Source organism: Pectinophora gossypiella, chromosome 7, assembly GCF_024362695.1.
Source record: "Pectinophora gossypiella chromosome 7, ilPecGoss1.1, whole genome shotgun sequence".
Classification (NCBI taxonomy): Eukaryota; Metazoa; Arthropoda; class Insecta; order Lepidoptera; family Gelechiidae; genus Pectinophora; species Pectinophora gossypiella.
Window position 1 is genome coordinate 3,712,666 of NC_065410.1, and position 27,322 is coordinate 3,739,987.

Here is a 27,322-nt window from a genome sequence, read left to right on the forward strand (position 1 = left end):
TTTGTGTTTCTGATTCTGATAACCTTCCCCTTTAAAATTGATATACATTATGATATAATTATGTATATATAGACTTAGTTAAATAGTTTTTCGACAACAAATCCTGAGGTGATTTTGCAGTCCACTACTGTACACTCAGGACAAACATGGCCGTAAAAAAACCCTAGGACAGAGTTTGATAGAACTTTGCCTGAATCATAGGACAAGTATAAGCTATCATTACATGCAAGTCTCACCAGTGGAGTTTCTTGGACCAAGTTCCAAGTTGCTGATAAGCTTATATGCAATACCGTAATGACTTGCTAATGATGACGATTTCTTGCAATAGGCAATAGCTTAGCCGGTCTCTATCGGAGAGGTGATTATTTATTTTTCTTGTTATTATCACTCAGATCAAATTCCGGAAGCAATATAAAAAAAATCGGTAAGATACTTTTGGAAGGGGTAAAAGGCATGAAACTTGAACTTAGCTACCGAGAAACAATGGCGCTGCAGATATAAATTGACTATAATTCGCTTACAAAAAGATTTTTTTTTGTTTTTTTTTATGTTTCGGATTCTAGAAAAGATCCTCTTTAAAATGATATACAATATGATACATAATTATTTATGTAGACTTAGTTATCCAGCAACAAATCTTGAGTCGATTTTAGCTCCCACTGTATTTTGTCACATTTTTAGCCAGGCAAACATGGCCGTAAAAAAAGAACCCCGGGACAGAATCTGATAGGACTTTGCCAGAATCATAGGGAAAGCATAAGCTTTCATTACATATAAGTCTCATCAGTGGAGGTTCTTGGACCAAGTTTCATACAAAAGTGCCCATTGTCATTTCATTGTCATTATAAAATTCATCTACAGTGTAGTAACACTTCTTCAAAAGATATGACTTAAGTTCTACTTTAAAATTTCTAAGATCAGTTATGCTTTTTAGATATATAGGAAGTTTATTGTATAGCTTTACCGCTTTGCTTTGCTGCATTGGGCACAGGCTTCCCCTCAATCATCTCCTCCACGCTGCTCCAATGCAGGTGGACGTTGTAGCTGATAGCCGGGGCCAATGGGTTGCTTTTTCGAACGGACTTTCCAGGCTACGTCCCCCAAAAAATATAGATGGCGTTGTGCAGAATTAACGTGATAATTACCTATTTTCTCATTGTGCGGGTACATATTTATTCAAGAATATAATGTAATGACACGGAATCGTGTTACTTTTTCGCTGAATGTGATGTGATGTGATGCAATGTGATATTATAATGATGATATATATAATTATTATATTATACATGTCAATGAAGACTGTTGTCTTAAATTTTTAACTCCATCTGAGGCACACCTACAATGAGACTCGTCAAAAATGTACTTACTGGACAATATTATTATCCCTATGCTAACCAAAGGCCTTACTTTTTTTTAAGGATTGAAAATGTTTATCCCTCCTCCCTTTACGGCTTTCAGCTGCCAACAATCTAAACAGGCATCCTGATTGCACCAGATATACATAAAACCTTTATTTAAGTAGATTTTTTTCTTAACACACGATTTATATATTTTTTTTTATTTATTTCAGGACCCAACGCGAGTGGTGTGTCCAGTGATTGACGTTATCAGCATGGACACCTTCCAGTACATCGGGGCTTCAGCAGACCTACGCGGAGGCTTCGACTGGAATCTGGTGTTCAAGGTAAAATGATTGACATATCTTTACCTAACTGCGGCGAAGTAAAAAGGAGGGTTATGTGTGTTTGCACGTCTGTTCCAACCCTACTTCTAAATCACCTGTCAGAATTTGATAAACGAGGTGTCATTAGAAGCGTCTTGATTGTCCGGTGGTTATAGGCTATTTGACGTCACGCTAAATTCAATGTGGCACCCTCTAGAGGACATAAAGTGAGGACGACAAGATTTTTGTTAATGTATCGTCACTTTGTTGTTTTTTTTGTCACAGTGCCCGGTTCTCCAGATACAATAGTTCTTCTCCTCTCGTGTGGCTTGTGGGTTCAACGACCTACCTCTACTACAATACGACACCCAAAATAGTAAAATTTATCCCGCTTTCAGGTAGTCGGTGCCTTAGTCGAGTTGCAAAAGTTGCAGCCGACTGTTAGCCTTATTAGCAATAGCCCTCAAAAGAGAGTTGCTGCTATCCTATATTGGTTTGCACCTTCTTTATTTATGTATAAAACAGTACATCAACAATTAGACTGTTACATAAGCCAATTGCACCTTGACCAATTGTAATAAAATTCCTGTAATTATTACCATACTTTGGCTTTCCTTCTGATATTTTGCCATTTCTTTCTGAATTTCTTTATGTAACAGCTTATAAGCAAGTACCTAGTATTGTTAGGAACCTCCTGGATTGGAGCTTGCAATGCATACTCCACAGCGCCCAAACTAAAATCAATTTTGGTAAAGTTCGTTCAACCGGGAATTGAATGCTGGTTAAAGTCAAACGGCGATTTCTATGCTTACCCAGTACCTGGTACTCACGTAGAAATCGTTGGATCCGGTCAATAAAGTCCCATGTTTATTAGCCATGAAACATCCTGGCAGGTTGAAATTGACTTTCACTAAGAACATCCTCTTTAGGCTTGTCTAAACCGGTCTACATATCTATATGTTGGTAGCTTACTTGGGCTTCAAGGTAAACTACAGACACAGAAAAAAATCTGTCGATAAAGTGGCAATGTTTAGTCCAAAACAGTTGGTGTTGGTACTTCTTCTCTCGTGTGGGTTTAGAGGTGGATTACCAACCTCATCAACCCTGGTGTCAGGGTTACTATTGCGAGCCGCCAAAGGCCCCCTGACATGGCTCATGTAAAAATTACTTACTTACATCAGTAAGTAGTAACCGAGACCAACGGCTTAACGTGCCTCGATTGATCGTTGGAACATGAATAAATGCCCCGTCTCGAAAATCTACAATCACCCAAAAATAATTTACTATTGTCTGCCAACGTTAAGTAGTTATGCTTAATTATTATGAAAGTTACTTGTCGATAGTTCAATTTTCTATTGCGACCGTGGCCTTAATGGCTCAATAGTAGAACTCTCGACTTGTATTCCAATGGTTGCGGGTTTGATTAAACTCACTATACAGACGGGTTTTTACTTAATATCCTAACATTGAGAGGCAAAAGCAGGTGCCTCTAATTCAGTAAAAAGGCGCAAATGTTATGTAAAAAAAGGCTTTATTACTCAGCCTTTGGGCAGATAGGATGAAAGTGAAAAACGAAAGAAGTTGTAAATAAGTAGATAAATGTCATATCAAAAAGCAGCCAGGTTACTTACTTTACAACACAAAGGACCTAGCCAATAGTAGCTAGAAATACGGAACATTTATAACTTGGCTAGGCTCTCTGGACTACCACCCCACACTGGGCCCGTCTTCCGAAAAAATATATTATAACTTAAGATCATAACTATATTTCCAATGCTAACAAAGGTACATCTGCCTCATGATGTACCCACGAAATTTGTAAGGAAAATCTGATTTCCATCTTAGCCCAAAAGCTAGTCTGATTCGCATCGCATCGTGCAGAGCATACTACCTAGACTCAGATCTAGGCATACAGGGTGTTAGTGACATAATAACGAGTACCGAGGGAGATAATTCAGACCATGATTCTGAGTTAATATCAAGTGGAATTTTCCGTCGCAAAAGTATGGAACTGAAAATAATTCAAACATCAATCATGGTCTGAATCAATCCTCAAAGTTTTCGTTAGGATGTCACTAACACCATGTATATGCACTGAACTTACTCTTATCGTATGTCATTCAAGTCAATGTTGCTTTTTCAAAACTCCAAGACTTTGATTTTTTCATTACCTTCAACATCTAACAACTTAACCCTTTGTTTTCTAGTGGGAGTACCTGTCACACGCGGAACGCAGCGCGCGTCTCAGCGACCCTACACAAGTCATCAGGACGCCAATGATTGCTGGTGGTCTCTTCAGCATGGATCGGCAGTACTTCAACAAGCTCGGGAAGTACGATATGAGAATGGACGTCTGGGGTGGAGAGAATTTGGAAATCTCTTTCAGGTTAGTTAAATATCTTGGAACCTATATAAAATACTTAATAATTACCATGTGAATCAATTTTCCGTTTTCCTCCGATAAAGACATACAAGATTTAAGCTTTCTTAACATTCCTCATCATTCACCTAATGCTTGAGTTGATTTACAATACTTACCAGTCACTCATACATTTATTTTGTCTTTATTATCTATACTTTCTCTATCATCACCATCGAATTTCAAGCCTCGGAAGATAAGCAGTTGAAAGCATTCAATATCTTTATTAGCCCCCAGTCCAGCACTGAAGCAATAACAATAACCAAATTATTTCTCAACATCAGGGTGTGGCAATGCGGAGGTTCTCTAGAGATCGTCCCCTGCTCTCGTGTGGGCCATGTCTTCCGCAAGCGTCACCCGTATACCTTCCCTGGAGGTTCCGGAGCAGTCTTCGCGAGGAATACCAGACGAGCTGCTGAAGTTTGGATGGATGACTACAAGGAACTGTACTACAGGTCCCAGCCGTTGGCCAAGCAAGTTGAATTTGGCGAGTAAGTGTTTTAAGATTTTTTTTTATGGATAGAGCCATAATCAGAGCATACATAATATAGGGTCAGAATTTCTTGGTTTATTTTGATACCTGTAAAACTAATGTTCACTAAATCATCCGTAACGATATTTGTAACGATTTTATTTGCAAAAAAGAAACCGAAGACGCATAAAATGCTGATGATATTGATTACTACTTAGCAATAAGGCCGCCAATTCTATCGGCGCTCTTTTGTTTTTTAAATGTGTATTTCCTGCGTAATAATATTTGTTAATACTTCCAGCATATCAGAACGAGTTACCCTCCGAGAGAAGCTCCACTGCAAGCCATTCCGCTGGTACTTGGACCATGTCTACCCTGAGTTGCAAGTGCCGACCATGTCAGGTGGAGCGAGCCATGCTATCAGGCAGGGTACTAGGTGCCTTGACACTATGGGGCACCTTGTTGACGGCACTTTAGGTAAGCTCAACACATTGTTCTTGTTCATATCCTGCTACCTCTTTATCTCGTGTTCGGTTTGTGTGTGGTTGATCATTGACTTCACCAAACTGAAAAATATGGTGTTAGGGTTACTTTCCCCACGCCGAAGCCGACGAAAGCCCCTATCGTGGTTGATATAACGTTTATGTAAATTAATATCTTCCCTGGGGCTTTAGCTAAGTTGCAAACAATTATGACAATCGACTGTGACAGTGATAAAAATGTATGTAGTGATTGTTATAATCGCTTTCAACTTGGCCAAGGCCTCTGGTGGTCAGTACTGGGGATTAACAAGGCCACATTGAAGCATTTCATTTACAAAAACAGTATTATAGCAGGGGCTATTTGTCATTTGTTGACAACGTAACATTGCAATATGTTTTTTTAGATGGATTGCTTCATTGAGGTTTAGATTCCTTGTTTTTATAAACGCCATTATATTTCAGTAGGTAGTGTTCATGTGGGTTATATTATTTGTAGTCTTTTGGGGTTTTTGTAGTTACCTGGGATGGTGTTTTACATATCTACTATATATTTTTATAAAACCTTCAAATAGACGTATTAATCTACTACGACAATTACAAAATGTCTGTCTGTGTCTGTGGTGTCCGGAAGTAATAAATGTTTCTTTCTTTCTTTCTTTCAAAATAAAAAAAATGCTTTCAGTCAAAGAAGTAACACCGAAATTAAACTCGAATAAACCAGGAATATTTAAGATTGAAAATTATATAAACTAACAAAATGTAAAGCCAATATAAAAATAAGGTAAACTGAATTAGCGTTAACAAAAACAATGAAAACAAACACTTAAAATGCTAAATAGCTTCACATTGAAGAATTATAGATCATAAATTATATTATAAACAAAATAGTAAGTAGATAAAACAGTCTCTGTAACAAATATGTGTATAAATGACATCATTAAACATTACTTATTTAGCTTTGGCAACGACTCTACATTCTTCCAAATTCTTTTCAGGAATGTATCCTTGCCACAATACGGGGGGTAACCAGGAGTGGCGGTACGACAAGGGCCTTCTTAGACACCACAGTCTATGCATCACTCTATCAGCTGACGACCGTGTCACAGCAGTTCTTACTGCCTGTGACGCTTCGGATGACGCTCAGCTCTGGAGGCGGAAAGGCTTAATGCTCAGACATGCCAAACTAGATGCGTGTCTCGACTCAGATAGACCTGCGCTCTACTTAGAACAATGTGACGAAGACAAACCCAGTCAACAATTCACGTTCTAATTTAAAAAAAGACTTCAAGAAATTGTGGACTTCAAAGTCAAATGTCTGTGTGAATGTGGTTTCTCGTGAAGCTAACAACGATTATTTCGTTCTGATTGTCTCTCAAACGAACAAAGCTCAACGATTCAACGATTGTCATATCTAAACCATCGACGTATCAAAGTAGCTACTTTTTTTGCTACTTAAGTTTTTAAACAATAGTCTTTCCGAATTAATGAGTAAACTGTTTAGTTAAGTACCTAGCGTGACGTACAATTCCCAAATTGATAATGAATAGATAATTTGAGAATTGCACATTTTGCTATTTTGCTACTAAATGACTGCATAGAAGTCAAAAGTTGCATTTCTTAAAAATATCTAGAAAAAAGTTCAATTATGAAAATAAGTAACTACTTACAAATAACTTTTATGTTTCTCGATAGCTTTTGTTTTTAGATAAACTGACTTCCCGTTCTCATTTTGAAATGAATATTTACTTAAGTAAGTACTTAACTAAAATTTAGTAAGTTCTTAATTTAAGTTGAAATTAAAACATTCCATGTCTAAAATCGATGGCATTTGACCTATAAATATTATTTTTTCGAATGTCCCTATTTTATAGATACAATATTCACAGATTTTCAATCTGTTGAAGCAATGTACTAACTAATACCTAAACATTGTTAGTGTACAATTATTCATGTAATATATAATAATAACAGTAATATAGTTACCATAAATTACTTGTAATTCGCTTAAGTGCCGGGAAAGTGGAATGTGGATATATTTAGGAGATCTTAGGAAAATGACAGGCTTTAAACTAGCTAGGTTACATTCTATAAAAATATATACGTATAACTGTCCTATACTTAGAAGATAGAAGGGAATTCTTAATCTTATCGATGCGTGGTGGAATTAAGGCGATGAAAAGGATTACTATTCGTCAAATATATTTTGGATTTTAAAGTCATCGTCGACATCCTTCCTTAGATCCTTAAAAAAAAACAAAGCATACATAAAAGTGTCATCTGATTGGATTGAGTCGATTCTATGTCGGTAAGTCTGAGCATTCCCTTATTTTTCTCTCTTGTAACTATTTTATTTCATAATTTTTTCGGAGTGAATTTTCTTTTCTATATTTTAATAAAGTTATCTTTGATTTAGTTATATAGTTTGCTTTTAGCTCGAACATAATTTATCTTCTTAAATGTGATTAATTATTTTAGTATTTTCTATGAAAGTAGTTTTATTTGACTAACATCTGAAATTGGGAAAAAATAGCGTCCATTTTTTTTAAGTTAGATTATTTTTATAAAATACTCGCTATGTTTATATTTATACAAAATAATTTTATTTACAATGTTATTTTGAAATTCTCAAAAGTATTAATTTTTGTAAATAATTACTTAAGTATATTGATATCTTACTGCGTTTGTTTAATATAATTATTATTTTTAAGTAAATCGAATCTTTGTTCTCAATATTATCAAGTTAAGGTTTTTTATTATTATTTTCAATTAAACCTCGAATATATAGGTATGTCATGATTTTTTTAAATTAAATATAATATCAGTGTACAGATTTTAGACCTAAATCAATAATACTTTGTAATCAATCACCGTAAAAAATCAAATAATCTCAACAACCAACCACGAAAGAGAACGATGGCGTGATTGATCATATATCTTCCATCATCACAATTTATTTATTAGGATAGTAATAGAATGGTACATATACAAGTATAAACCACTGCCGTTAACATTACCTACTAATAATTATAGTTCACCCTTATCTCATGTGATTGTGCCTCAAATTGTCAATTTCCCAGTCTTCTTTGGGTATTAACAAAAGAAAAATTCGGGTCAACACACATTCTACTCACACACTACTTCTATTAGTCCGAAATGCATCATGCCACGCACCCTTCAGACATAGCATTGTCCCGCATATCTCGCGCGATGCGACAAATGCCTTCTTTACTTATTACTCTATTGTCTACGTGGCAAATAAACCAATTCAGTTAGCAGTTTATCGCGTCTCACGCGATATGCGGATGCGTTACCATACATGTGGTGTAACCGCATTAAATATAAAATGTCAATGTGTGTAGTCCCTACGGCAAAACGTAATAACTCCAATGTACTTATGAATAATAAACATATTTGTGGCCTATCGTAGTTCCCTGTAACTTTAAAATAGATAATTTTGAACCTTATAACATTCCTAGTATAAAATATTTGCACCTAGATAAAGATAGGTTATAAAACTGTACTTATGACTATCAGTAAATAATTGTATAGTGTAGAATATCGTAAAATGAATACTGTAATATCGACTTTGCTCATGTATAAGGGGCGTATATCATAAAACTCAAAGAGCCAGCAGAAGTTTATTAACAATTGGTGAATCTGGTACATTTTACTACAGTTTTATGATATAAGTTCGTGAATGGAAATCTCTAGCGCAATTTTTTATTAAAATTACGCTCTTAAATAAATGCGTTATGTAACTATCAAGTGCACTGTTCAAACTAAAAAGTTGCACCTAGGAAGCACATAGTACCTACCTAGAATTAAATCAAAAATTCTTAAAAATATTTTTTGTGAAATTGTTTTCGTAATTCTTATAACTTGTTTATAAGCTCCATACAAAAAAAAACAGCATTTTACGTCGGTTTAAAACTACTAAATTAAAATACCTTTTTATCGGTAACCCGAGATAGGTCTCTATTGGCGACTTACCGATAAAAAGTAACATATTTAGTAGAGTACCCACTCTTATAAATAAATAAATTATTAATCATAATATTATTATATTTCATACTGGATAAGCTACTTAATTCAACTAAACATTTCTTTAAAATAAAGAAATATCAGTATAGAAATTATTAAAATATGAAAAGATTTTACTTAAAATTTTTGTATGGAGCTTGAATTCAAAACAAAGTTTGTTTAGTTGATGATTGTTGAAAAAGGCAAAGTGACTGCCCTAGTCAGATTTTGTTGAATTTAATGCGACTTTTTTGTTCAATGAAATGCGTGATTTTATTTTAGTGAGATAAAAATTCGTAAATAAATGAAAAACATTTTATGAAGAAATGCTTTTTATTTTGTTCCATATTTTACCGCCACGATACCATACAATGTTTAGTTACAAAAAAAGAAAAGTAAAAGATATTTATTGAACATGACAAACAAAAATATTTGGTCCGACTTTTTAATATGGAAGTTGACATAGTCTCAATGGCGCCATCTTGCGGATTTTAGAACATGACACTTTTTTAATTTATGTCGATTTTGTTACCATAATATCACCAGAACTTGATAATTAAAGAAAGTGTAATATTATACATTTTTTTAATTCGTACCCGCTATCGAAATAAATGACTACACGTTTTCCAAAATCTGACAGATGGCACCGCTGACTCTATGCCAAACATTTCGAACGAGAACTTTTAACTTAAATAAAATTTAATTTATGTCTGCCAGAATCGACAATATAATATGCTTTGGTAACATGAATTTAGAATAATTATTGAGCTGAGATTATATAAAGTTCTTTATTGTATACAATATAATCATCCAAAACATCCAAAAGTGATCTGATCCAAGCTACACTGAAATTATAATATTAGCTGACCAAAGAAACAAATCGCATTTTCATTTTGTTCAAACTGTAAGGTTCTGGATTGTACTGTAAAATGTAAGTAATAACCACATTTAATATTTTACAAACACCTGTTTAATTCACTTGAGCAACGATCAGTGTTAACAATAATAATATATTTGAGATACAGTTACCACTTGGTTATACGACTAATTTCAAAATGCTTTCAATTATTTTGCAATCACAATAAGTAAGTTTCTTTTTATTTTGCGTAAAGTATACTGTAGATGAAAATTATAATAAAACAGGTAGGTATGATTATTATGGTATACCTTTTTTTGTTAGAAAATAACGCAAATATCACCGAGTTGCAGATACAAAAATTAAGTTATCGTAAGGAACGTAATACAGATCGTATAAATAAAGATCGTGTAAGTAAATAATTTACCAAACGTACAAAAATCTTAATATAAAGTCTAATAATAAATATTTGGAATATAATTCTTATATGACGCAGCAATAGTATCTAAATATAAAGCAAACAGAAGCAGCATCATCCCGTTTTGCACAGAATCCGCTTACTTAACCTGAAGATTTGACAGGTCCGGTTTTTACAGAAGCGACTGCCTGTCTGACCTTCCCGCGAAGGGAAAACCAGCCCAATACAAGTTAGATAGATTAGATTACCTCCGAAAATGCCTTTCTCGGGCATATGAGTTTCCTCACGATGTTTTCCTTCACCACTGAGCACGTGATAATCATTTATGATCCAAACATGAATTCCAAAACAAATTGGACAATCATTGATTTAGGCCTGTGCTGGATTCGAACCTGCGACCTTAAAGTGCAAAGTGCAAGTGGCAAGCGTTCTACCAACTGGGCTACCACGGCTTCTTATCTATTTATGTGCCTACTAAATTTTATTTTATTATAAAAAAACCAAACCGACTTTACATGAAACAAAACATAACTTAAATTCAAAAATTATATTCCAATATTATATTTTTCAGTCTTAACCATTATGAAAATTATAATATGTAAGTTATAACTTACTAAGTATCATTTAATTTCCTTAGAGTAACCATCACTTTAACTTAAACTTAAAATAAATCAATAATTTTGATGATACCTCAACAATTTCTCAGTATACTGTTAAAACGTTGAGATAATTATAATATTACTAACAATAATTATTACATTAAGATAAGAACATTCATTACTGTCCTATTTAATTGAATTCTAAAATTATCACAGATGCTTTTGTGATGTTTTAATATGAGGAGTATGTTAATGCATCCAATTTATAATTAATAAAATGGTTACTAATTTAAAATCAATTCAGATAGGAAAGTTTTTATAATTTTCTACTGTAATAACAGTTGGACAGTCTCTGTTAAGTTGCCGATATTGTAATGACTCCTTTATACTTTTTCTTAACTAACACTGGAAAAGTTAGTATTGTTTTGCTTACTTAAGTATATGTGGATAAAACAAATATTCTTAAAAAACTACCATCACAAATTTTACTTTACTATCATGCAATAAACTGATATCCTTCTGAATCGACAAATGACATTCTTCACAAAGATAGAGAAATGGACTTGACAGTTTTCGGTTTTCAGTTTTCGCTTTAACAACGCTGGTTTTATACCTCTTAAAATATTTTATTTTCACGAAAAAACTTTATATAATTGAAAAAAAAAAGTTTGGCGCGAAAACGGTTGTTCATGCGACATTTTGCTCAGTGACGTCACATTTCAATAAACAAAGAAACTGTCAAACTACGCGTCACTTCGAGTGACTTGAAACCTGACAGAAAGTTTTTGTTTATTTTGTGATATGAGACATCACACCAAGCTCAATCATGGCCGCCCGTGTTTCGGGTCTTGTAATACACAGATACAAAAACGCATTTTGTAGAAATGAAATATTTAAAAATGGCATTAATAAAAATACTTTTGGATAATCATCGTTAAACGATAAACTGTCACAACCGACATATTTCATATTTTATTGTTACAACTGTCAAGTAGCCATTTGAGAAATTCAAAACAAACAAGAATTATGTGACTTAAAAGAATGCATCCATAATTTTCCCTCACGACCGACACATATTAACTTTGAACCCTGGTACCGGACTTTCACCACTAACACAGTTGGCTCGACCATTATAGATGGCGATATAGCTCACCACGCACCAGCTCGCTCGGTGGCGCAGCGGTAAACGCGCTCGGTCTACGATTGTTAATGTTAAGCAACTTTCGCAAAGGCTGGTCTTAGGATGGGTGACCACAAAAAAAAAGTTTTCATCTCAAGCTCCTCCGTGCTTCGGAAGGCACGTTAAGCCGTTGGTCCCGGCTGCATTAGCAGTCGTTAATAACCACCAATCCGCACTGGGCCCGCGTGGTGGTTTAAGGCCTGATCTCCCTATCCATCCATAGGGAAGGCCCGTGCCCCAGCAGTGGGGACGTTAATGGGCTGGTGATGATGATAGCTCACCACTTATCACGTTGGTCTAACAGAATGCTCGATGAGGTGTGGGTACTTGGTTCATCTTGCGATGGATGTACCTGACTACCCTAGTATAGTCGTGAGGTTATGTGTTAACTTTGACATTGGAATTTTCAAACCATGATGCCAATTATATTGCGGCAATAAAAAATAGTATTTTGTGCTCCTTAGCGACGTCTTGACCAGATTGTTCGGACATTTATTAGACAGAAGACAAGAGGGAAACCACTGTTCTATTTTTTCCCTAAAAAAATAGCATGGAGAATGCTACGTCGACAAGAGCGTGGCTCTTATATTAGTGATGATGATTGCTTCAGTAGACGTGGAACCTGAATAATTCGCAAAAAACAATCCACATAGGATATTCCATTTTCACCCAGAAGAAAGTACTAAGAGGAGTAGTAAGGGGAGATCTTGCAATAACGCACACAAGAGGGAGTGAGAAAGAAAGATAATCTTCTCTTTCGTACTTCAAAAATCTAAAGATAAAACGTAGTATTTAATGCCATCACCGTCTGTAATGAACTTCATTCAGTGGTTGGAAATACTCATCTTAGTCTTAATAAACCTGCCTATAACTTTGATGGCTCTGAAAGCATAATTGGGGGAAAGTCTCTGTCTCAGCAGATAGTATCCAGCTAGGTTCATCGCCACCAACATCCCGCATAGAACTGCGAAGTCCACCCAGAATGATACGCCCGACATACCCATCAGTTTGACGAAGTACCTGTAAAGAAAAAAGTCAGTTTGAGAACTTCAAAGGCATCAAAATAAGACACAAATCCAATTACAATGATTTCCGGCCAAATAGTTATGCTTTTTGTGGTAAATCTACAATAAGTCACGTCAGAAAAAGTAGCAAACACCTATTTCCTTGGAGAGGGCAATTTGTAGTAGAATTTTTGTATGTGCCTTGCGCCAAAAAGTATTAAAACGGAAGATCTACTTGCCTTGCATACTTTACACGGTTAAAAAGAAAATTTATACTTCAATACAATAGGTAGGGTCTTCACACCATCTATAGTGTGTAGAAGGATAAGTGTGGGAAAGGTGTGAGTACTGAGATGACGACTGGCAGAGATGGATGGAAGAGGAATACCAGTTGTGTCGAGGCCAATTAGAATGGGATAAATGCAGAAACATATAACAGCTTCCGTGGTCCTGTGGCTGAGGGATGAGCTCACTATCTGGAGGTTCGAATCCCGGTGGGGACATATCACAAAAGTTACTTTGTGTTCCATAGTTTGGTTAGGACATTACTGACTGATCACCAGATCCGACAGTAAGATGATCCGTGCTTCGAAAGGCACGTTAAGACGTTGGTCCCGGTTACTACTTACTGATGTAGTACGTAGTCGTTCTATGAGTCACGTCAGGGGCCATTGACGACTCAATAAAAACCCTGATACCAAGGTTGGTAATCACAACCCACACGATAGAAGAAGGATAATGATACTGGAGAACCAAATAAATAAATAGACAATTGATACTCACGCAACATTCTTGTACTCGCAATAGTCAATATGATCAGGACATGGTAGATCAGCCCTTGGAGGTCCATACACGGCGGCTACTAGACCTTCCAGTCCATATCTCATGTAGGAACAGGATCTAGCCAACTTCCAGATGAAGGGAGGAGGTTCATCACCGCTTCCGATGCCGTAGACTGCTAGTAACATTAGAGGCACACTTAGGCATGGGCCTGTGAAGACTGAATTCTGGAAAGAAGAGAATTATCATGAATCAAAGTAATAAAAACTCTCGGTATATCATGGGAGCATGCTACAGATGCTGCAAAAGATCGCGAAGAGTGGAAATCTATTATTCGAACCCTACATCCCAACAGGGGATAAAAGCATTAGAAAGCACGAATTGACTCTGGCAAACTCTTATCGTTACTTAATATCAATACTTTTCATCGCACTCGGGCACATAGGGTGTTTGCTTTAAATGTTTTTAAAAACAATACGTCTTATTATAACCCACTTGTCCGAATGTGTCGGGATTATATTGAGCTGGTGGCAGCACATCACAACTTAGACATATTTTCTGATAATTTTAATACCTATTCGAACTCAATTAAGGATATCCTATTCGCTTATAATATTAACATTAGACAGTAGTATTGTGTTTGTTTCTTTTTATTATTATTATTATTATTGTTATTATTGCTTTGTCTTTAAGAATCCTAAGTTTTGAAATATACCTCATGTTCATATGTTTTATTGATGCATTGTTTGTGTAATGCAACAGGTAATGCACCTGGTACATTTACGTTTTATGTATTTTGTAAAACTAGATGCCGCAACAAACATTCCGTACAAGCTTCGTAACATTTGGCTACGCTGAGCACACATGTCTTGGGCTGGGATCTAGTTCAAAACATTCTTTTTTTGTACCTATTTTTAGTGTTGTAATCCCAACCTGTTTTGTGAGCCAAATAAATAAATAAGAAGAAGAGAAAGTAAACCAAAGAAAAAAAGAGAAAAGAAGAGAAAAGAAAAAGAAGAACTAAGAGAGAAGAAAGAGAAGAAAAAGAAAGAAGAGAGAGAAGTAGTACGGAAATGAAAAATCCGTGATAGCGTAGTTCGGAGAATGCGTGACTTACATCGTAGGGTTTGAATTCGAATCCCGGCTTGGCCTCTAAACCACTGGATTCCCCTTTATGAGTGTGAATTCAAGTTTGGATCATAGTTATCGCCACCAGGTTTTCCAGGTTCCCGGTTTCCAGGATTTGTGCCTGGTTAATAGCAATAGGCTGGGCTCTTAGCACTAAAAGATAGCTGGCGAGGAGCTGAGAGTATATAATATACACCTCTGCCTATTGGTCTCTGTGGTCCAGTGGTTGAGCATTGGGCTCACGATCCGGAGGTCCGTATCTGGAGGGATCAAATCCCGGTGGGGACATATCACAAAAATCACTTTGTGATCTCTAGTTTGGTTAGGATATTACAGGCTGATCACCTAATTGTTTGAAAGTAAGATGATCCGTGTTTCGGAAGGCACATGAAGCCGTTGGTCTCTGTTACTACTTACTGATGTAAGTAAGTAATTCTTACATGAGCCATGTCAGCCTTTGGCGGCTCAATAACAACCCTGACTAGGGTTGATGACTTTGGTAATTCACCTCACCACCCCGTGTGGGTTGAAGAAGAAGATAGAAGAAGAAGAAGAGCTCTGCCTACCCCTTCGGGGATACAGGCGTCATGCTATGATATGTTACATGAAACTCGACGTCACTACGACGTTGAAAAACGCATCATCATGAGTCTGCAATTTGATTGTTACCGTAAGTGCTAATGATTCTCTTGCATAACTCAATGTTCTATGTACTGTTACTAGTCACTCTAACATCATTATTGTACACAACAGGAATATGTCTTGGATATTATAATGTTTATGACATTTCTAGATTTGTACAAATACACTACACAAGACATACATTAAATCACGCCTATTTCACGAAGACTGAAGAAAGTGGAAGATGTGAATGTGGAGAGTCACACGTAGTAAGCAGAATTTCCCAAAGGGAAAAAATCTCTAGCTTTCAGTGATGATAAAAATGCTTTGAATGAGATAGAAATTAACTATGTTAGGAAGAACAGAGATTAAAGATCCAAATTCTGAATTGACAGCCCAACGTTTAAAAATCTTTCTAGATAACCATTGAATTAATACAAACACGAGTGGCGAGCTACTTTAGCCTGATCATCATCAAGAGCCACGCTCTTGTCGGTGTAGCATTCTCCACGCTTGTCTATCAAATGCCAATTCATTCGCTTCATTATAAGACACGACGTTCACCTTCTCTTTGATCTGTTCCATGTAAGCTCTTCTTGGTCTTCCTCTTCCTTGTAGCTTCCCTTCTATAATGTTTTTAATAAATTCGTCTTATTAAGTGTCCAATCATCTTTACTTCTGTCCTCAATAACTCTCAATATTTGCCTCTTTTCCCTTTCTCTTACTAGCACTCATTACCCTTTCTGTCCAACTTATTCTTTCCATCCTCCAACACTACATTTCAAAGGCCTAAAGTCTCTCTTAGTTTAGCCGGATAAAGCACTTAATTATTTTACGTTTTAGTGTGGTCTGCGTTCCTTATATAAAATACCCACATCATGTAATATTTACTTTAATAAGATCCAGCAGGTGGTGCAGGTGAGGTCATATCCAGCTTACAACATCGTATCAACAGTGGCTGCAAGTTATCTTTAATTATTTGTAGCTCTGCCCACACCATTAGGGCGTGAGTTTATGTATGTATGTGACTATGTGTGTAATAAGATCAATAATAATAATAAAAACAACACAATTAAATATATGTACTTATACTTACAACAACACTCAAAGTGGACGAAATGACAGTACCCATGGACTCGGATATCAGCGCGACCATGATACAGATCGTCGTAAACATCAATATTCTAGGTAGTTCCATGGGCTGAGACGTCATAGGGTAGGTGATGGACAAGTATATGAGGCTGAAGAAGATGGTGGCTGGAGTTCTTGATACTACTAGTGCGGCGTAGTAGGGCTTGAGGCCATACCAGCGGTTGAAGTATTCGCGCTTAACTAGCTGCACTTCTGATGGGACTGGAATAGAGAATAACATCGTTAGTGTAGGTTATAAACAAAAAAGCTGGTAAGAATCTTAATGAGCGGGGGGGAATTGCAGAGTCAACAAGCACCTACATAAAATGGAACGAACCAAGTCTCCTTTATGCTGATTCTGTTTGTGGTGTTTGTTTCTGTTTTGGGGTGCTGTTTGCAGCAGTGAAACTCTCAACATACTTAGTACTTCTACCTGGGGCTTCCTCCAGGAGGTCATGGAGCTTCCTCCCAAAAAGACACTAGATCTCACCGAATGGATCGATCTGGAGGAGGATTTTTAAATTTAGGAACTTGGACACAATAGATCTCGCTAAGTCGCAGTGGCAATACTGGCTGCGTCAGCTCGAGTCATTTTCTTTTTCAAATAATAAATAAAGGTTATTAAGATGAGGACCAGAAGCATCACGCTCGTGTGCTAGCGGTTTCCTGGTCTTTTTGAGCCACTGGCGCTGAACACGAGGTAGTCAGCGTCACCACTGGGGTTCGAGAGGTGGCGTACGCTGTGTCGCATATACTTTCCAGAACGAGGGTGGGGTGGAGCATTTAGATAGACCTCCTCCATTATGCACCACCCTTTCCAGTCCTGCGCTAACCTCATCCACAACATATTTTATGTTATTTTTTTTTTATTCCATGGGATTTCACATTATGTCATTGGATTTCAGTTCTTCAATGAAAAGCTGCTTAATGGGAAAATATTCAAATTTATTTCAGTCATTTATTTTTTCGACTTAATTCAAAAAATCAGAAAACTTGTAAAAATATAAAACATTGATACTACTAATTCTGTACTACTTACAAGCTAACAATATAGGCATCATAGTGGTGTACAGCATGGCGATGATGCAGGCGTAGCAGAAACCAAAGTTGAAGATGGTCTTAGAGGCGTCCTGGCCCATGTCGGCGAAGAGGGCCGCCACGATGATGCCCAGGAACAGGTGGAGACCCACGCGGAGCCATAAGTAATCCTGGAAGAAAAAAGGGTTAGTTTTAGGACAGTTATTACCCGAACGAATTCATTACACCTATGTGTCCTTCTTGACGCAAGGCAATTTTTTTCGGCTATAGTCTCTGTGGTCCTTGCTTCTCAAACGGGGAGCGCTGGTTCAAACCCCGGTAACGGTACCGTAGTTATGCTGTTTTGACTAACACAATTAGCTCGACCGTCATAGACGGCATTACGGCCAACCACCTATCACGTCGATCTAACAAGAAGCTCGGTGAGGTGTGGGTAATTAGTTCATCTTGCGATGGATGTACCTCTGGCTACTTCATTGGTATTTCTGACATCCACTCTAAAGGATATGCAATCGACAATTGGACAAAGGTTCTAGTTTTACAATCAATAACACCGAGAAGTACTCTGTTAATGATCGTGACATAATTATGTCACTTGTGGGACGTGGAACGTCACTACAAGGGGGCAGCGGGAGGCGAGGAAGACTCCAGCGCCGCCATATTCGGGATTGGACTGCAAGAACGCACGCGCGTAACGGGCGCGTCGTCCTAACGTCAAAATGACGACTTTTGTATTCAATTTGTAAATTCTTATTAACATTATAATATGTGAAGTTGTTACTGGCGCTTTTACTTAATGAAGTACCCAAACACCTGTCTCATCGGCGTAAGAAGCTGCGGCAGCGACTCTTCCCTGCGGGAGTGGATCGAGAGGAGAGCGTCGGCAGAGCGGTCGAGACGGGCCTTAACAACTCTATTAAACTTCTGTAAACTTACCGTGAGAGCTGGTGTCTTATAAAGAAGTCAAAGAATTTGCCTTTTATAGACAAGAATGAAGAATGCTACATGCTACAACGACAAGAGCATGGCCCTTAAATGAATGATGATGAAACTTACCCTATTCCTAACAGTCTGCAGAAGCATCCTCTTCAGCAGCACAAAGAACTGCTGACAGCCGGTGCTGCCGTACCGATAGCTATGCTTCTCGACGCCTCCAGTGTTCAATTGCTCTATGTCCATCTCCCCGTACGTAGGTTCTTGGACTTCGTAGTCTCTCCACCGTTGGCACCGACCGTTTTCCACCGCGGCTACCATTCTGTCAACGTGGTGACCATACTCGCCACTTGATACTTCTATCACTGGAAGAGTGGAGTTACAATACAGTGTAATGCAAGAAAGTAAAACGGAATTTTAAATTGACTTTAAAAAATATATTTTTATTGTAGAATAGTTCATACATGAACATTAACAAATAGCCTTATACGTCACACTGCTGTTCACCAGCTTCCCCTCAATCAAGCGATGGGGGTATGAAACATACTCCACCACGCTGCCCCAAGACTGGTTATTATGGAATAAATAGTTCATGTATTCATAAAATAATGAAATCTAATAAAGACTTTTTGAAGTAAAACCAAAGTTTTGCCTTTTGGAAGCACTGTTAAATGAAGTAACAAAGTACAGTCAAAGGAGTTAATTTAAACATAGAAGCAAAAAAGTAGACTTACCAAAATCAGCAGGATTATAAGTAGTAGGGCAAGGCAGCTGCAACTCATTGAGGAACGGAACCACTCCAGACGAGGTGCCTTGGTAGCCACATCGGCCATCAGCAACCACATACACATGGTCGAACTCTGCGAACAGGCGCGCTGAGGGCGTGTGGAGGGAACAGATGACTGTCCTACCGCCCCGAGCCACCCGCTTGAGGAGAGACACGCACGTCGATGACGCTACATCATCTAGGCCGCTGGAATCGATGAGAGGATTGTTGATAAGCATAAATTGTAAAATTTTGAAAATTGGGCCAGTCAGACACACATCCATCCATCCACCACCATTGGATTGGTACATCCATCGCCAGACGAACTTAGTACCCACACCTCACTGAGCAGGGTGTTAGTGACATCGTAACGAAAACTTTGATGGATGATTCAGACCATGATTCTGATTTGATATCATGTAGAATTTTCCGTCAAAAAGTATGGAACTGAAAATAATAAAAAAACACTTCATGTATTTCCCGACAGGAAATTCCACTTGTTATCAACTTAGAAACATGGTCTGAATCATCCCCCTCAGTATTCGTTACGATGTCACTAACACCCTGTATGTATCGGGGAACGATGACGCCGAAAGAAAATTCCATTCTCTAGCAATTCGCATAATGAAGGAGGAAGCGAATCTAGCGGTTCGAAAAGGAGGAATGTCGACCACATATGGATGGAATCCCTCCCCGCGTTGCTTACCTACTATGAAGACCTTTACTTAATTACAAACACAAAGGTATGCCAAACAATGTTTACTGCTGATCTCACGACATAAAATCAACCAATCATCGAGATCAAATGTCAACAACTTATAACCCTATACGTAAATAACTAAGCTAAATACCACTTAGTTTTATATTCATTCTTCCTGTTTTTTTGTTTTAGATTTAACTTCGCTTTTATGCAAATGTGTTCCAGGACAAAATGAATAATTCAAACGAAGATAAGGTGACGTTAACGTGGTGGTGGTAGTTCAGTCATTGTGGGTATCTAATCTAATCCTTTCCTGACCGTATTCGGCCACAGCGATTGTAGGTACTTAGTTCATCTTGCGATGGATGTATCTCTGGCTACTCTAATTGGTATATACCTGAGTCTAGTGTCAAGCTAAGCTGTTTATAATCGTGAAAGTCTTGTAAAAAGATACACGTTTATACTTATATAAACATAGAATTGGCTATTTGACAACATACTCCAATGAGATACTTTTTACGAAATATCGAATCGAAAAATTTTCGGAGTTTTGTTCGGAGAAATGTTTTATTTCCACCATGTGTTCGTTCAAAATTCAAAGCTATTTTTATTCAGTAGGTAACGTAGTTACACTTTGAATCGTCATTTTTCACATAACGAACGTCTCATCCGCCTAAAAATACTGCAGCTTCTCACAACCTGTATAGCCGAGGAAAAGAAGCTACAAGAAAATTCTTGGCACAGGGTCCTAGTTCTTTATACAATTTAGTAATTTGGTTGCCTAATATCAGTTCCCAGACAGTTAATCCCATGCATTCATATCTTCTAAATAATCACTAACCTAACAATAACTTTTTTTTCAACACGCCTACGATGGGGTACTGCAACTGTATGACTACAGTTGGAAGAACGGAAGCTCGACGCAGAGTGGGTAACACCCATAGACTTACGATTTTTTCGCACTTACGATATAGAATAAGGAATACGTTGTCTGAGCTAGGTTTGCCTCACCCCCTCTCGAACATAGTTTAGACTTGAATCGTATGGTGTCAGACGTCCCACACACAGATGCGCGTGTACGATAACGTCAATGTGTAGTGTATGTGTAAAACGAGGTTGTTTGTATGAAGTGTCCGGGGTGTGCTTACGCTTAATACAACTATCACTTACGTAGTAGGTTCATCCAGGAATACAACAGGGGGGTTATTCAGGAGTTCCAGAGCTATGGACAGTCTCTTCCTCTCGCCGCCTGAGAGCCTCTCTGTCACCGTATTCCTCGCCTTACCCAACCTCAGCAGTTGGACTATCTCCTCTATCTGCAATAGAGACATTCTTATCGTTATCAAATACTTTAAAACCGTGTCTTACCCTAAGCGCGTGAGAGAGATAAAAAGTTCGCGCGTGCTCGCATTAACCTTTAATGCCTTACGGGTTAAATAGACTACAGTAGCCCCTTCTTTAGGTAGAGAAAGTTTTTTTTTTGACGTGACTTATTGTAGATTTGCCGCAGATGACATTAACTACTTGGCCGGACAACTGGAGATCGCTGAAGGGTCTCACCCGGTACAACGGTTAAGACAACAGGCCTGAGGGTGCCCAGTTGGGCTCGAACCTCGGCTCAGGGCGTCGTGTGAGAGGAAAAATATTTGAAAGAATTAATCGACCCTAGTGGGTCGATAGCGATAAGCGCTGATTGTGGCAAGTCGTCGACCACGCCGGCGGGGTCGGTATCGGGGTCCTTAAGTGTTTGGTGTCGCGAACTGATTTGATTGGTGGAAGTCCGATACCGGGGTTCGAACCGGCCCATTGCCCGGTGACCGTTAAATACTTACGTAGTTTTAATCTTTTATTATCTGTTTTGGTGTCGCTTATTATACAGATTGTCAGTGACATAGTAACGAATACTAAGGGGGATGATTCAAACCATGATTCTGAGTTAATATCAAGTGGAATTTTCCGTCTCAGTTTTCGTTACGATGTCACTAACCCCCTGTATAGGAACACCACAGTAACAACACAAAACAAAACACGTAATAAAAACAACTTACACAAGAGAGTACAAATAAATAGACAGTAAACATTAAGGCACGCTAAGCCGTTGATCCCGGCTATTAGCCGTAAAAACACCTCCACCAACATGCAGTGGAGCAGCGTGGTGGTATGCTCCATACCCCCTCCGGTTGATTGAGGGGAGGCCTGTGCCCAGCAGTGGGATGTATAATAGGCTGTTTATGTATGCGTTATGTAAACACTGAGGCAAATTGTAACCGAGTGCATGGTATAGACTAGTCAACAATGGTGGTGATATAGAAACACGGTACGTGGAATACATAACACACTTCAAGAACAATAGATTCGAAGTCAACACAAGCTTCCGCCATTTTAGTTTTTGCCAGAACATGGCGTCGTTTACAAAAATTCGCAAAAAAAGTTAAAAAAAATTGCCGAGAATATTACCTTTGATTTGCAAACAATTGACTCTTCCTCGTTTGAGGTCATATGTAACAAATTGTCAACCATACATCATAATGATATCTTTCTTATTCTTGGTTCACAGAACTAGGAAATAGTTATTTATAACTTTGGTATTTTTATGATGACACATTTTAATCAAAATGCCAAGGATTTAATCAATACACGGGTGGTAAAGTCGCGTAACAGGATCCAGCTTATAACCGACTTATCTTACAGGGTGTTAGTGACATCGTAACGAATACTAAGGGGGGTGATTCAGATCATGATTCTGAGTTAATATCAAGTGGAACGGTCGTTGTCGTCCTATACTTTTGCGATCGAAAATTCCACTTGATATTAACTCAGAATAATGAGCTGAATCAGCCCCCTCAGTATTCGTTACGATGTCACACTCCGTACCAGTACATACAGGTAGCCATACAAGTAGGTATGGATGTTAGTGACACCGTAACGAATACTCAGGGGGATGATTCAGACCGTGATTCTGAGTTGATATTAAATGGAATTTCCTTCCTTACCGCTCATTGAGACGATTGTAAAATGTTATCTTATTGAAATATAATCAATAATTGTACTGAATTGGTAGTTATGTTTAATAGTACTCACACCTTTCACACACATAATATAGGTGATTATCCGTAAACGCACACACACACACAGCACGCACATACACCCTCATCACTACACTACACACCATCATAAATACACACAAAAAAATACAAAACAATATCATTAGCTAAGTTTAACCTAATTTGCAACCATAGTTATATAAGTAATCCATTATTGTATTCTTTGCTGCACCCACTGTTAAGTTTACCTACTAATACAAATGTTGTACAATAACAGCTTGCACGCAATTACTTTTATAATAATAGGTACCTAGACTATAAAATTGTCTACAAACATAAATAATGATTTGGGAAGAGCGAGGCCACCTAGCACAAGCAATGTATTTCTTAAATGGTGTGCTTCCACAATTTGTGAAAAAGGTTTTTGGAAGACAAATAAATATTTTTGTATTTTGTATTTGTAATATCCTTCTTCACGACGATCGGTCCTGCGCTGCCCGCATCCAGCGGCTTCCCGCGACCTTCACCAGATCGTCGGTCCACCTTGTAGCGGGCCGATCGTCGTGGAGATGCTTGGGGGAGGCCTATGCCCAGCAGTGGGCGTCATACGGCTGATGATGATGATGATGATGAATATCCTTCTTCACACAAACCATCCACAATTTCAAATATAATATCAAATATGTCATGCCAGGAGTGACAAACAACATTGTACGTATCGTATCTACACGGAAGATAATGAAATAAAAGAATACCAATTAATAACTGACATCTCGGTGGCATCATATTTTTTATTAGAATTAGTATAACTTAATATTATGACGTCAGGGCCAAACAAATCACGGAACTATGTAAAGTTATGAGGTCAATGTTACTGGTAAATTCGAGAAATATGAGATGAAAGTCAATACATTTTTGTTCTAATTTACGATAAAAATGTTAAATGTGACCTTAGATAAGAATAGAAGAACGTTCTTTAAAGCGGAACTTATAAAACAGGTCAAAGTATCTCTGTACGGTCACGAGCATTAATATGTATACACTTTGGTACCATGTTACATTAACTTTTTTGACAAATTGAACTGTAAGTCTCACTAAATGTCAAATATGTTAGTGCGACTGAGTCCTAAAGTGGGTAAATGATATTGCTCATGACTGTACAACATCACAATTATTTCAATGTTGTTTTTAATATAGTCGCAAAACAGACATATTTAAGTAGCCAAATTTGAAAATAGAATCGAAATTCGTCTAAAAATGACATAGTTACAGCCATCCGAAATCAAGTTGTAAGAAAGAAACAGCAATAGGAACGCGTGACGTTACAAATGTTCCCAGTGCAAATAAGTTACAATCAACTACATACAATCGAGGAGCTCGGTGGCGCAGCGGTAAACGCGCTCGGTCTGCGATTGTTGAAGTTAAGCAATTTTCGCAAAGGCCGGTCATAGGATGGGTGACCACAAAAAAAAAGTTTTCATCTCGAACTCCTCCGTGCTTCGGAAGGCACGTTAACCCGTTGGTCCCGGCTGCATTAGCAGTCGTTAATAACCACCAATCCGCACTGGGCCCGCGTGGTGGTTTAAGGCCCGATCTCCCTATCCATCGTTACGTTACGTGACGTTAATGGGCTGGTGATGATGATGATGATGACATACAAATATGTTTCAGAAGGCACGTTAAACCGTTGGCCCCGGTCACTGCTAACTGATGTAAGTAATTAATCGTTACATGAGCCACATCAGGGGCCTTTGGCGGCTCAATAATCACCCTGACACCAGGGTTGAAGAGGTTAGTAATCGACCTCACAACTCACAGGATAGAAGATGTATATGTGATTATACTGACCACAACTTGCTTCTTCTCGGTGGTGAGAGCGCTGCCAAGCTTGAGGTCCGCGGCCATCAGCATGGCCTCCTGCACCGTGATGAGGGGCTGCAACAGATCCTCCTGCATGATGTAGCGGGACAGCTTGCGGAACTGACGCAGGTTGCGAGGCTCGCCATTTGTGGATACTATGCCACTTGCGCCATTTACTCTGGAAAGAGAAAAAACATAAACATAAAACATACGTAAACATAAGCTAAAATATAGTTGTACGAGTAGGTATCTCTAGCCACTCCAAAACTGACGGACTTATGCTGAGCGAGGTCCTTTTATTCCGGACGCCACCGCAGATGATCGGGCCGTCAATGCGTTGCATTTATGACAAGAAACATTTACTTTTATTATTTTTATGATTTTGGTTTGTTTTTCTTTTTGTTTTGGTTTTTTTTTCTGTGTATTGATTTCCGTGTAGTTTCTGTCCTGTGTTGAATGTAATGTATCTGTCTGTGTCTGTGGTGTCCGGAAGTAATAAATGTTTCTTTCTTTCTTTCTTTCTTTCAAAAGGTATATAGTCGCGAGCTTATGGTGTGTTAAAAAATCAAAAACCCAATTGGAAAAACCAAGGTAGATGACCCTTTTCTATCTCCAACCCCACACTCTCCTCTCTATACAATCCATTGCAGTGGGAGACATAAAGCCTGTCGCCGGCTGTATGAGATTATAGTAGAAAGTTTCATTGAGTCGAAAGGCTGCCAAGTGGACAGCCATAGAAAACAAAAGGTATACCTTTTCAATGAAAACTTATGTATAAGTAACTGAGCACCGGCCGTCTTAAATTTTATACCTGGTAACAGCCCTCTGTGCTCCACATTTGTCCGACCAAGTAGTTAACACATTGTTTAAAGTTTACGCGGTTATTATTATAATTAAAACACATAATAACAGGTTCTTACCGCGTTTAAAGCAAGGAAATGATATTTCGACACTGTTGCAAGTGCCATGATCACTGGATGACTGATGAGATTGAGATTTAAACGCGGCAAGAACCCGTTATTATGTGTTTTAATCAAGTAGTTAATGCCACATGCGGTAGATCTAGGATAAATCACGTCAAAAATATATTGTAAATAAAGCTATTCAAATATAGATAGATAGATAAAATCTGTATTTAGATTTAAGACAGAGACAGAAATCTGTAGTTACATTAACTTCATTAACGTGTAAACGTCATCTTCACATCACTAATTTAAGAGCCACGCTCTTTTCGGTGTAGCATTTCTTTCCATGCTTCTTTTTAGGGAAAGATAGGGCAGTAGTTTCCCTCTTGCATTCTGCCCCGTATCCTCTATCTGACGCGAGTGGATTGGCACCCAGAGTAGTCTATTTCAAAGCCGTATTAGGACTCCAGTCCAATATTCTAATATTGTTTTACACGAAATAGACAAAGTCATTAAACACAACATACTTTGCAATCAGTAGTTAGCAACCTTTATTTAATAAGGTATCATAATGCAATATATAATTATACTGCCCAGAATGCTACAAGGTTAGGCCTTGCTTATGTACAACTAATTATGGTCTAACATCACTTGTAGATTATTAAACATTGCCATAAAGTTTAATTGAGTTGCCCTAATGAGGAAGCTTGATTTCCGTTGATATATTGTTTTGCTCATTATTGAAGGGTAACGTGACGAAAGTAAATTTCAAAAGTTCTTTATGATCTCCCTGGCATTATCCCGTTTCCAGGGTCCGCTTACGTAACCTGAAGATTTGACAGGTCCGGTATTTTTTGCAAAAGCAACTTCCTGTCTGACCTTTCAAAAGTTTTTTATAAAATTCGAAAATCTCCACCAAACCGCAATGAAGCAGTAACAACTTTTTCAACGCCAAAGGATGACACAAGTATTTGACAGGTCCAACGACGCTATGACTTCGTGCACGTTAAGCAGTCAAATGTTAAGCAGCTACTCTTTACTTAAGTAAGTATCTAATCGTTACAATATGAGCCTGTTAGGGGCATTTGATTCCTCAATTGACCTTGAGACCAGGGTTGATGCAGTCGGTCATTGATCTGGCAATCCACACGAGAGAAAAAAACTGTTTTTTTTTTCTTTATAGATATGATACTCTTTCATGAGCGTAGGTATTCCAATAGATTTTATTTTTAAGATATTTTTTTTCTGATAAAATGGTGGGGAGGGATTTTGATGGAGCAACACGAACCTCTGGCGGACCAGA

General features: G+C 37.8%; 3 protein-coding genes across 4 annotated transcripts in view; 1 reads left to right on the plus strand and 2 right to left on the minus strand.

Annotated features, from left to right (window-relative positions):
• The window catches only part of LOC126368179 (polypeptide N-acetylgalactosaminyltransferase 2-like), a 302,716-nt gene extending 293,684 nt beyond the window's left edge, over positions 1-9,032 (plus strand). For both annotated transcript variants that reach the window (XM_050012070.1, XM_050012069.1), the window contains exons 6-10: positions 1,571-1,684; positions 3,871-4,049; positions 4,367-4,573; positions 4,856-5,031; positions 6,032-9,032. In XM_050012070.1, the coding sequence (XP_049868027.1) occupies positions 1,571-1,684; positions 3,871-4,049; positions 4,367-4,573; positions 4,856-5,031; positions 6,032-6,306 (951 nt within the window). In that variant the 3' untranslated portion in view covers positions 6,307-9,032. The remainder of the gene's footprint in view (positions 1-1,570; positions 1,685-3,870; positions 4,050-4,366; positions 4,574-4,855; positions 5,032-6,031) is intronic.
• The window catches only part of LOC126368190 (equilibrative nucleoside transporter 3), a 418,002-nt gene that overhangs the window by 244,194 nt on the left and 146,486 nt on the right, over positions 1-27,322 (minus strand). The window lies entirely within an intron of this gene.
• Positions 12,088-27,322, minus strand: part of LOC126368173 (ATP-binding cassette sub-family G member 1-like) — a 67,547-nt gene continuing 52,312 nt past the window's right edge. Inside the window, exons 4-11 of the mRNA XM_050012062.1 lie at positions 25,103-25,292; positions 21,381-21,526; positions 19,479-19,717; positions 18,868-19,109; positions 17,813-17,981; positions 16,739-16,995; positions 13,897-14,120; positions 12,088-13,129 (exon numbers count right to left, since the gene is read on the minus strand). Of these exons, the coding sequence (XP_049868019.1) occupies positions 12,934-13,129; positions 13,897-14,120; positions 16,739-16,995; positions 17,813-17,981; positions 18,868-19,109; positions 19,479-19,717; positions 21,381-21,526; positions 25,103-25,292 (1,663 nt within the window). The 3' untranslated portion in view covers positions 12,088-12,933. The remainder of the gene's footprint in view (positions 13,130-13,896; positions 14,121-16,738; positions 16,996-17,812; positions 17,982-18,867; positions 19,110-19,478; positions 19,718-21,380; positions 21,527-25,102; positions 25,293-27,322) is intronic.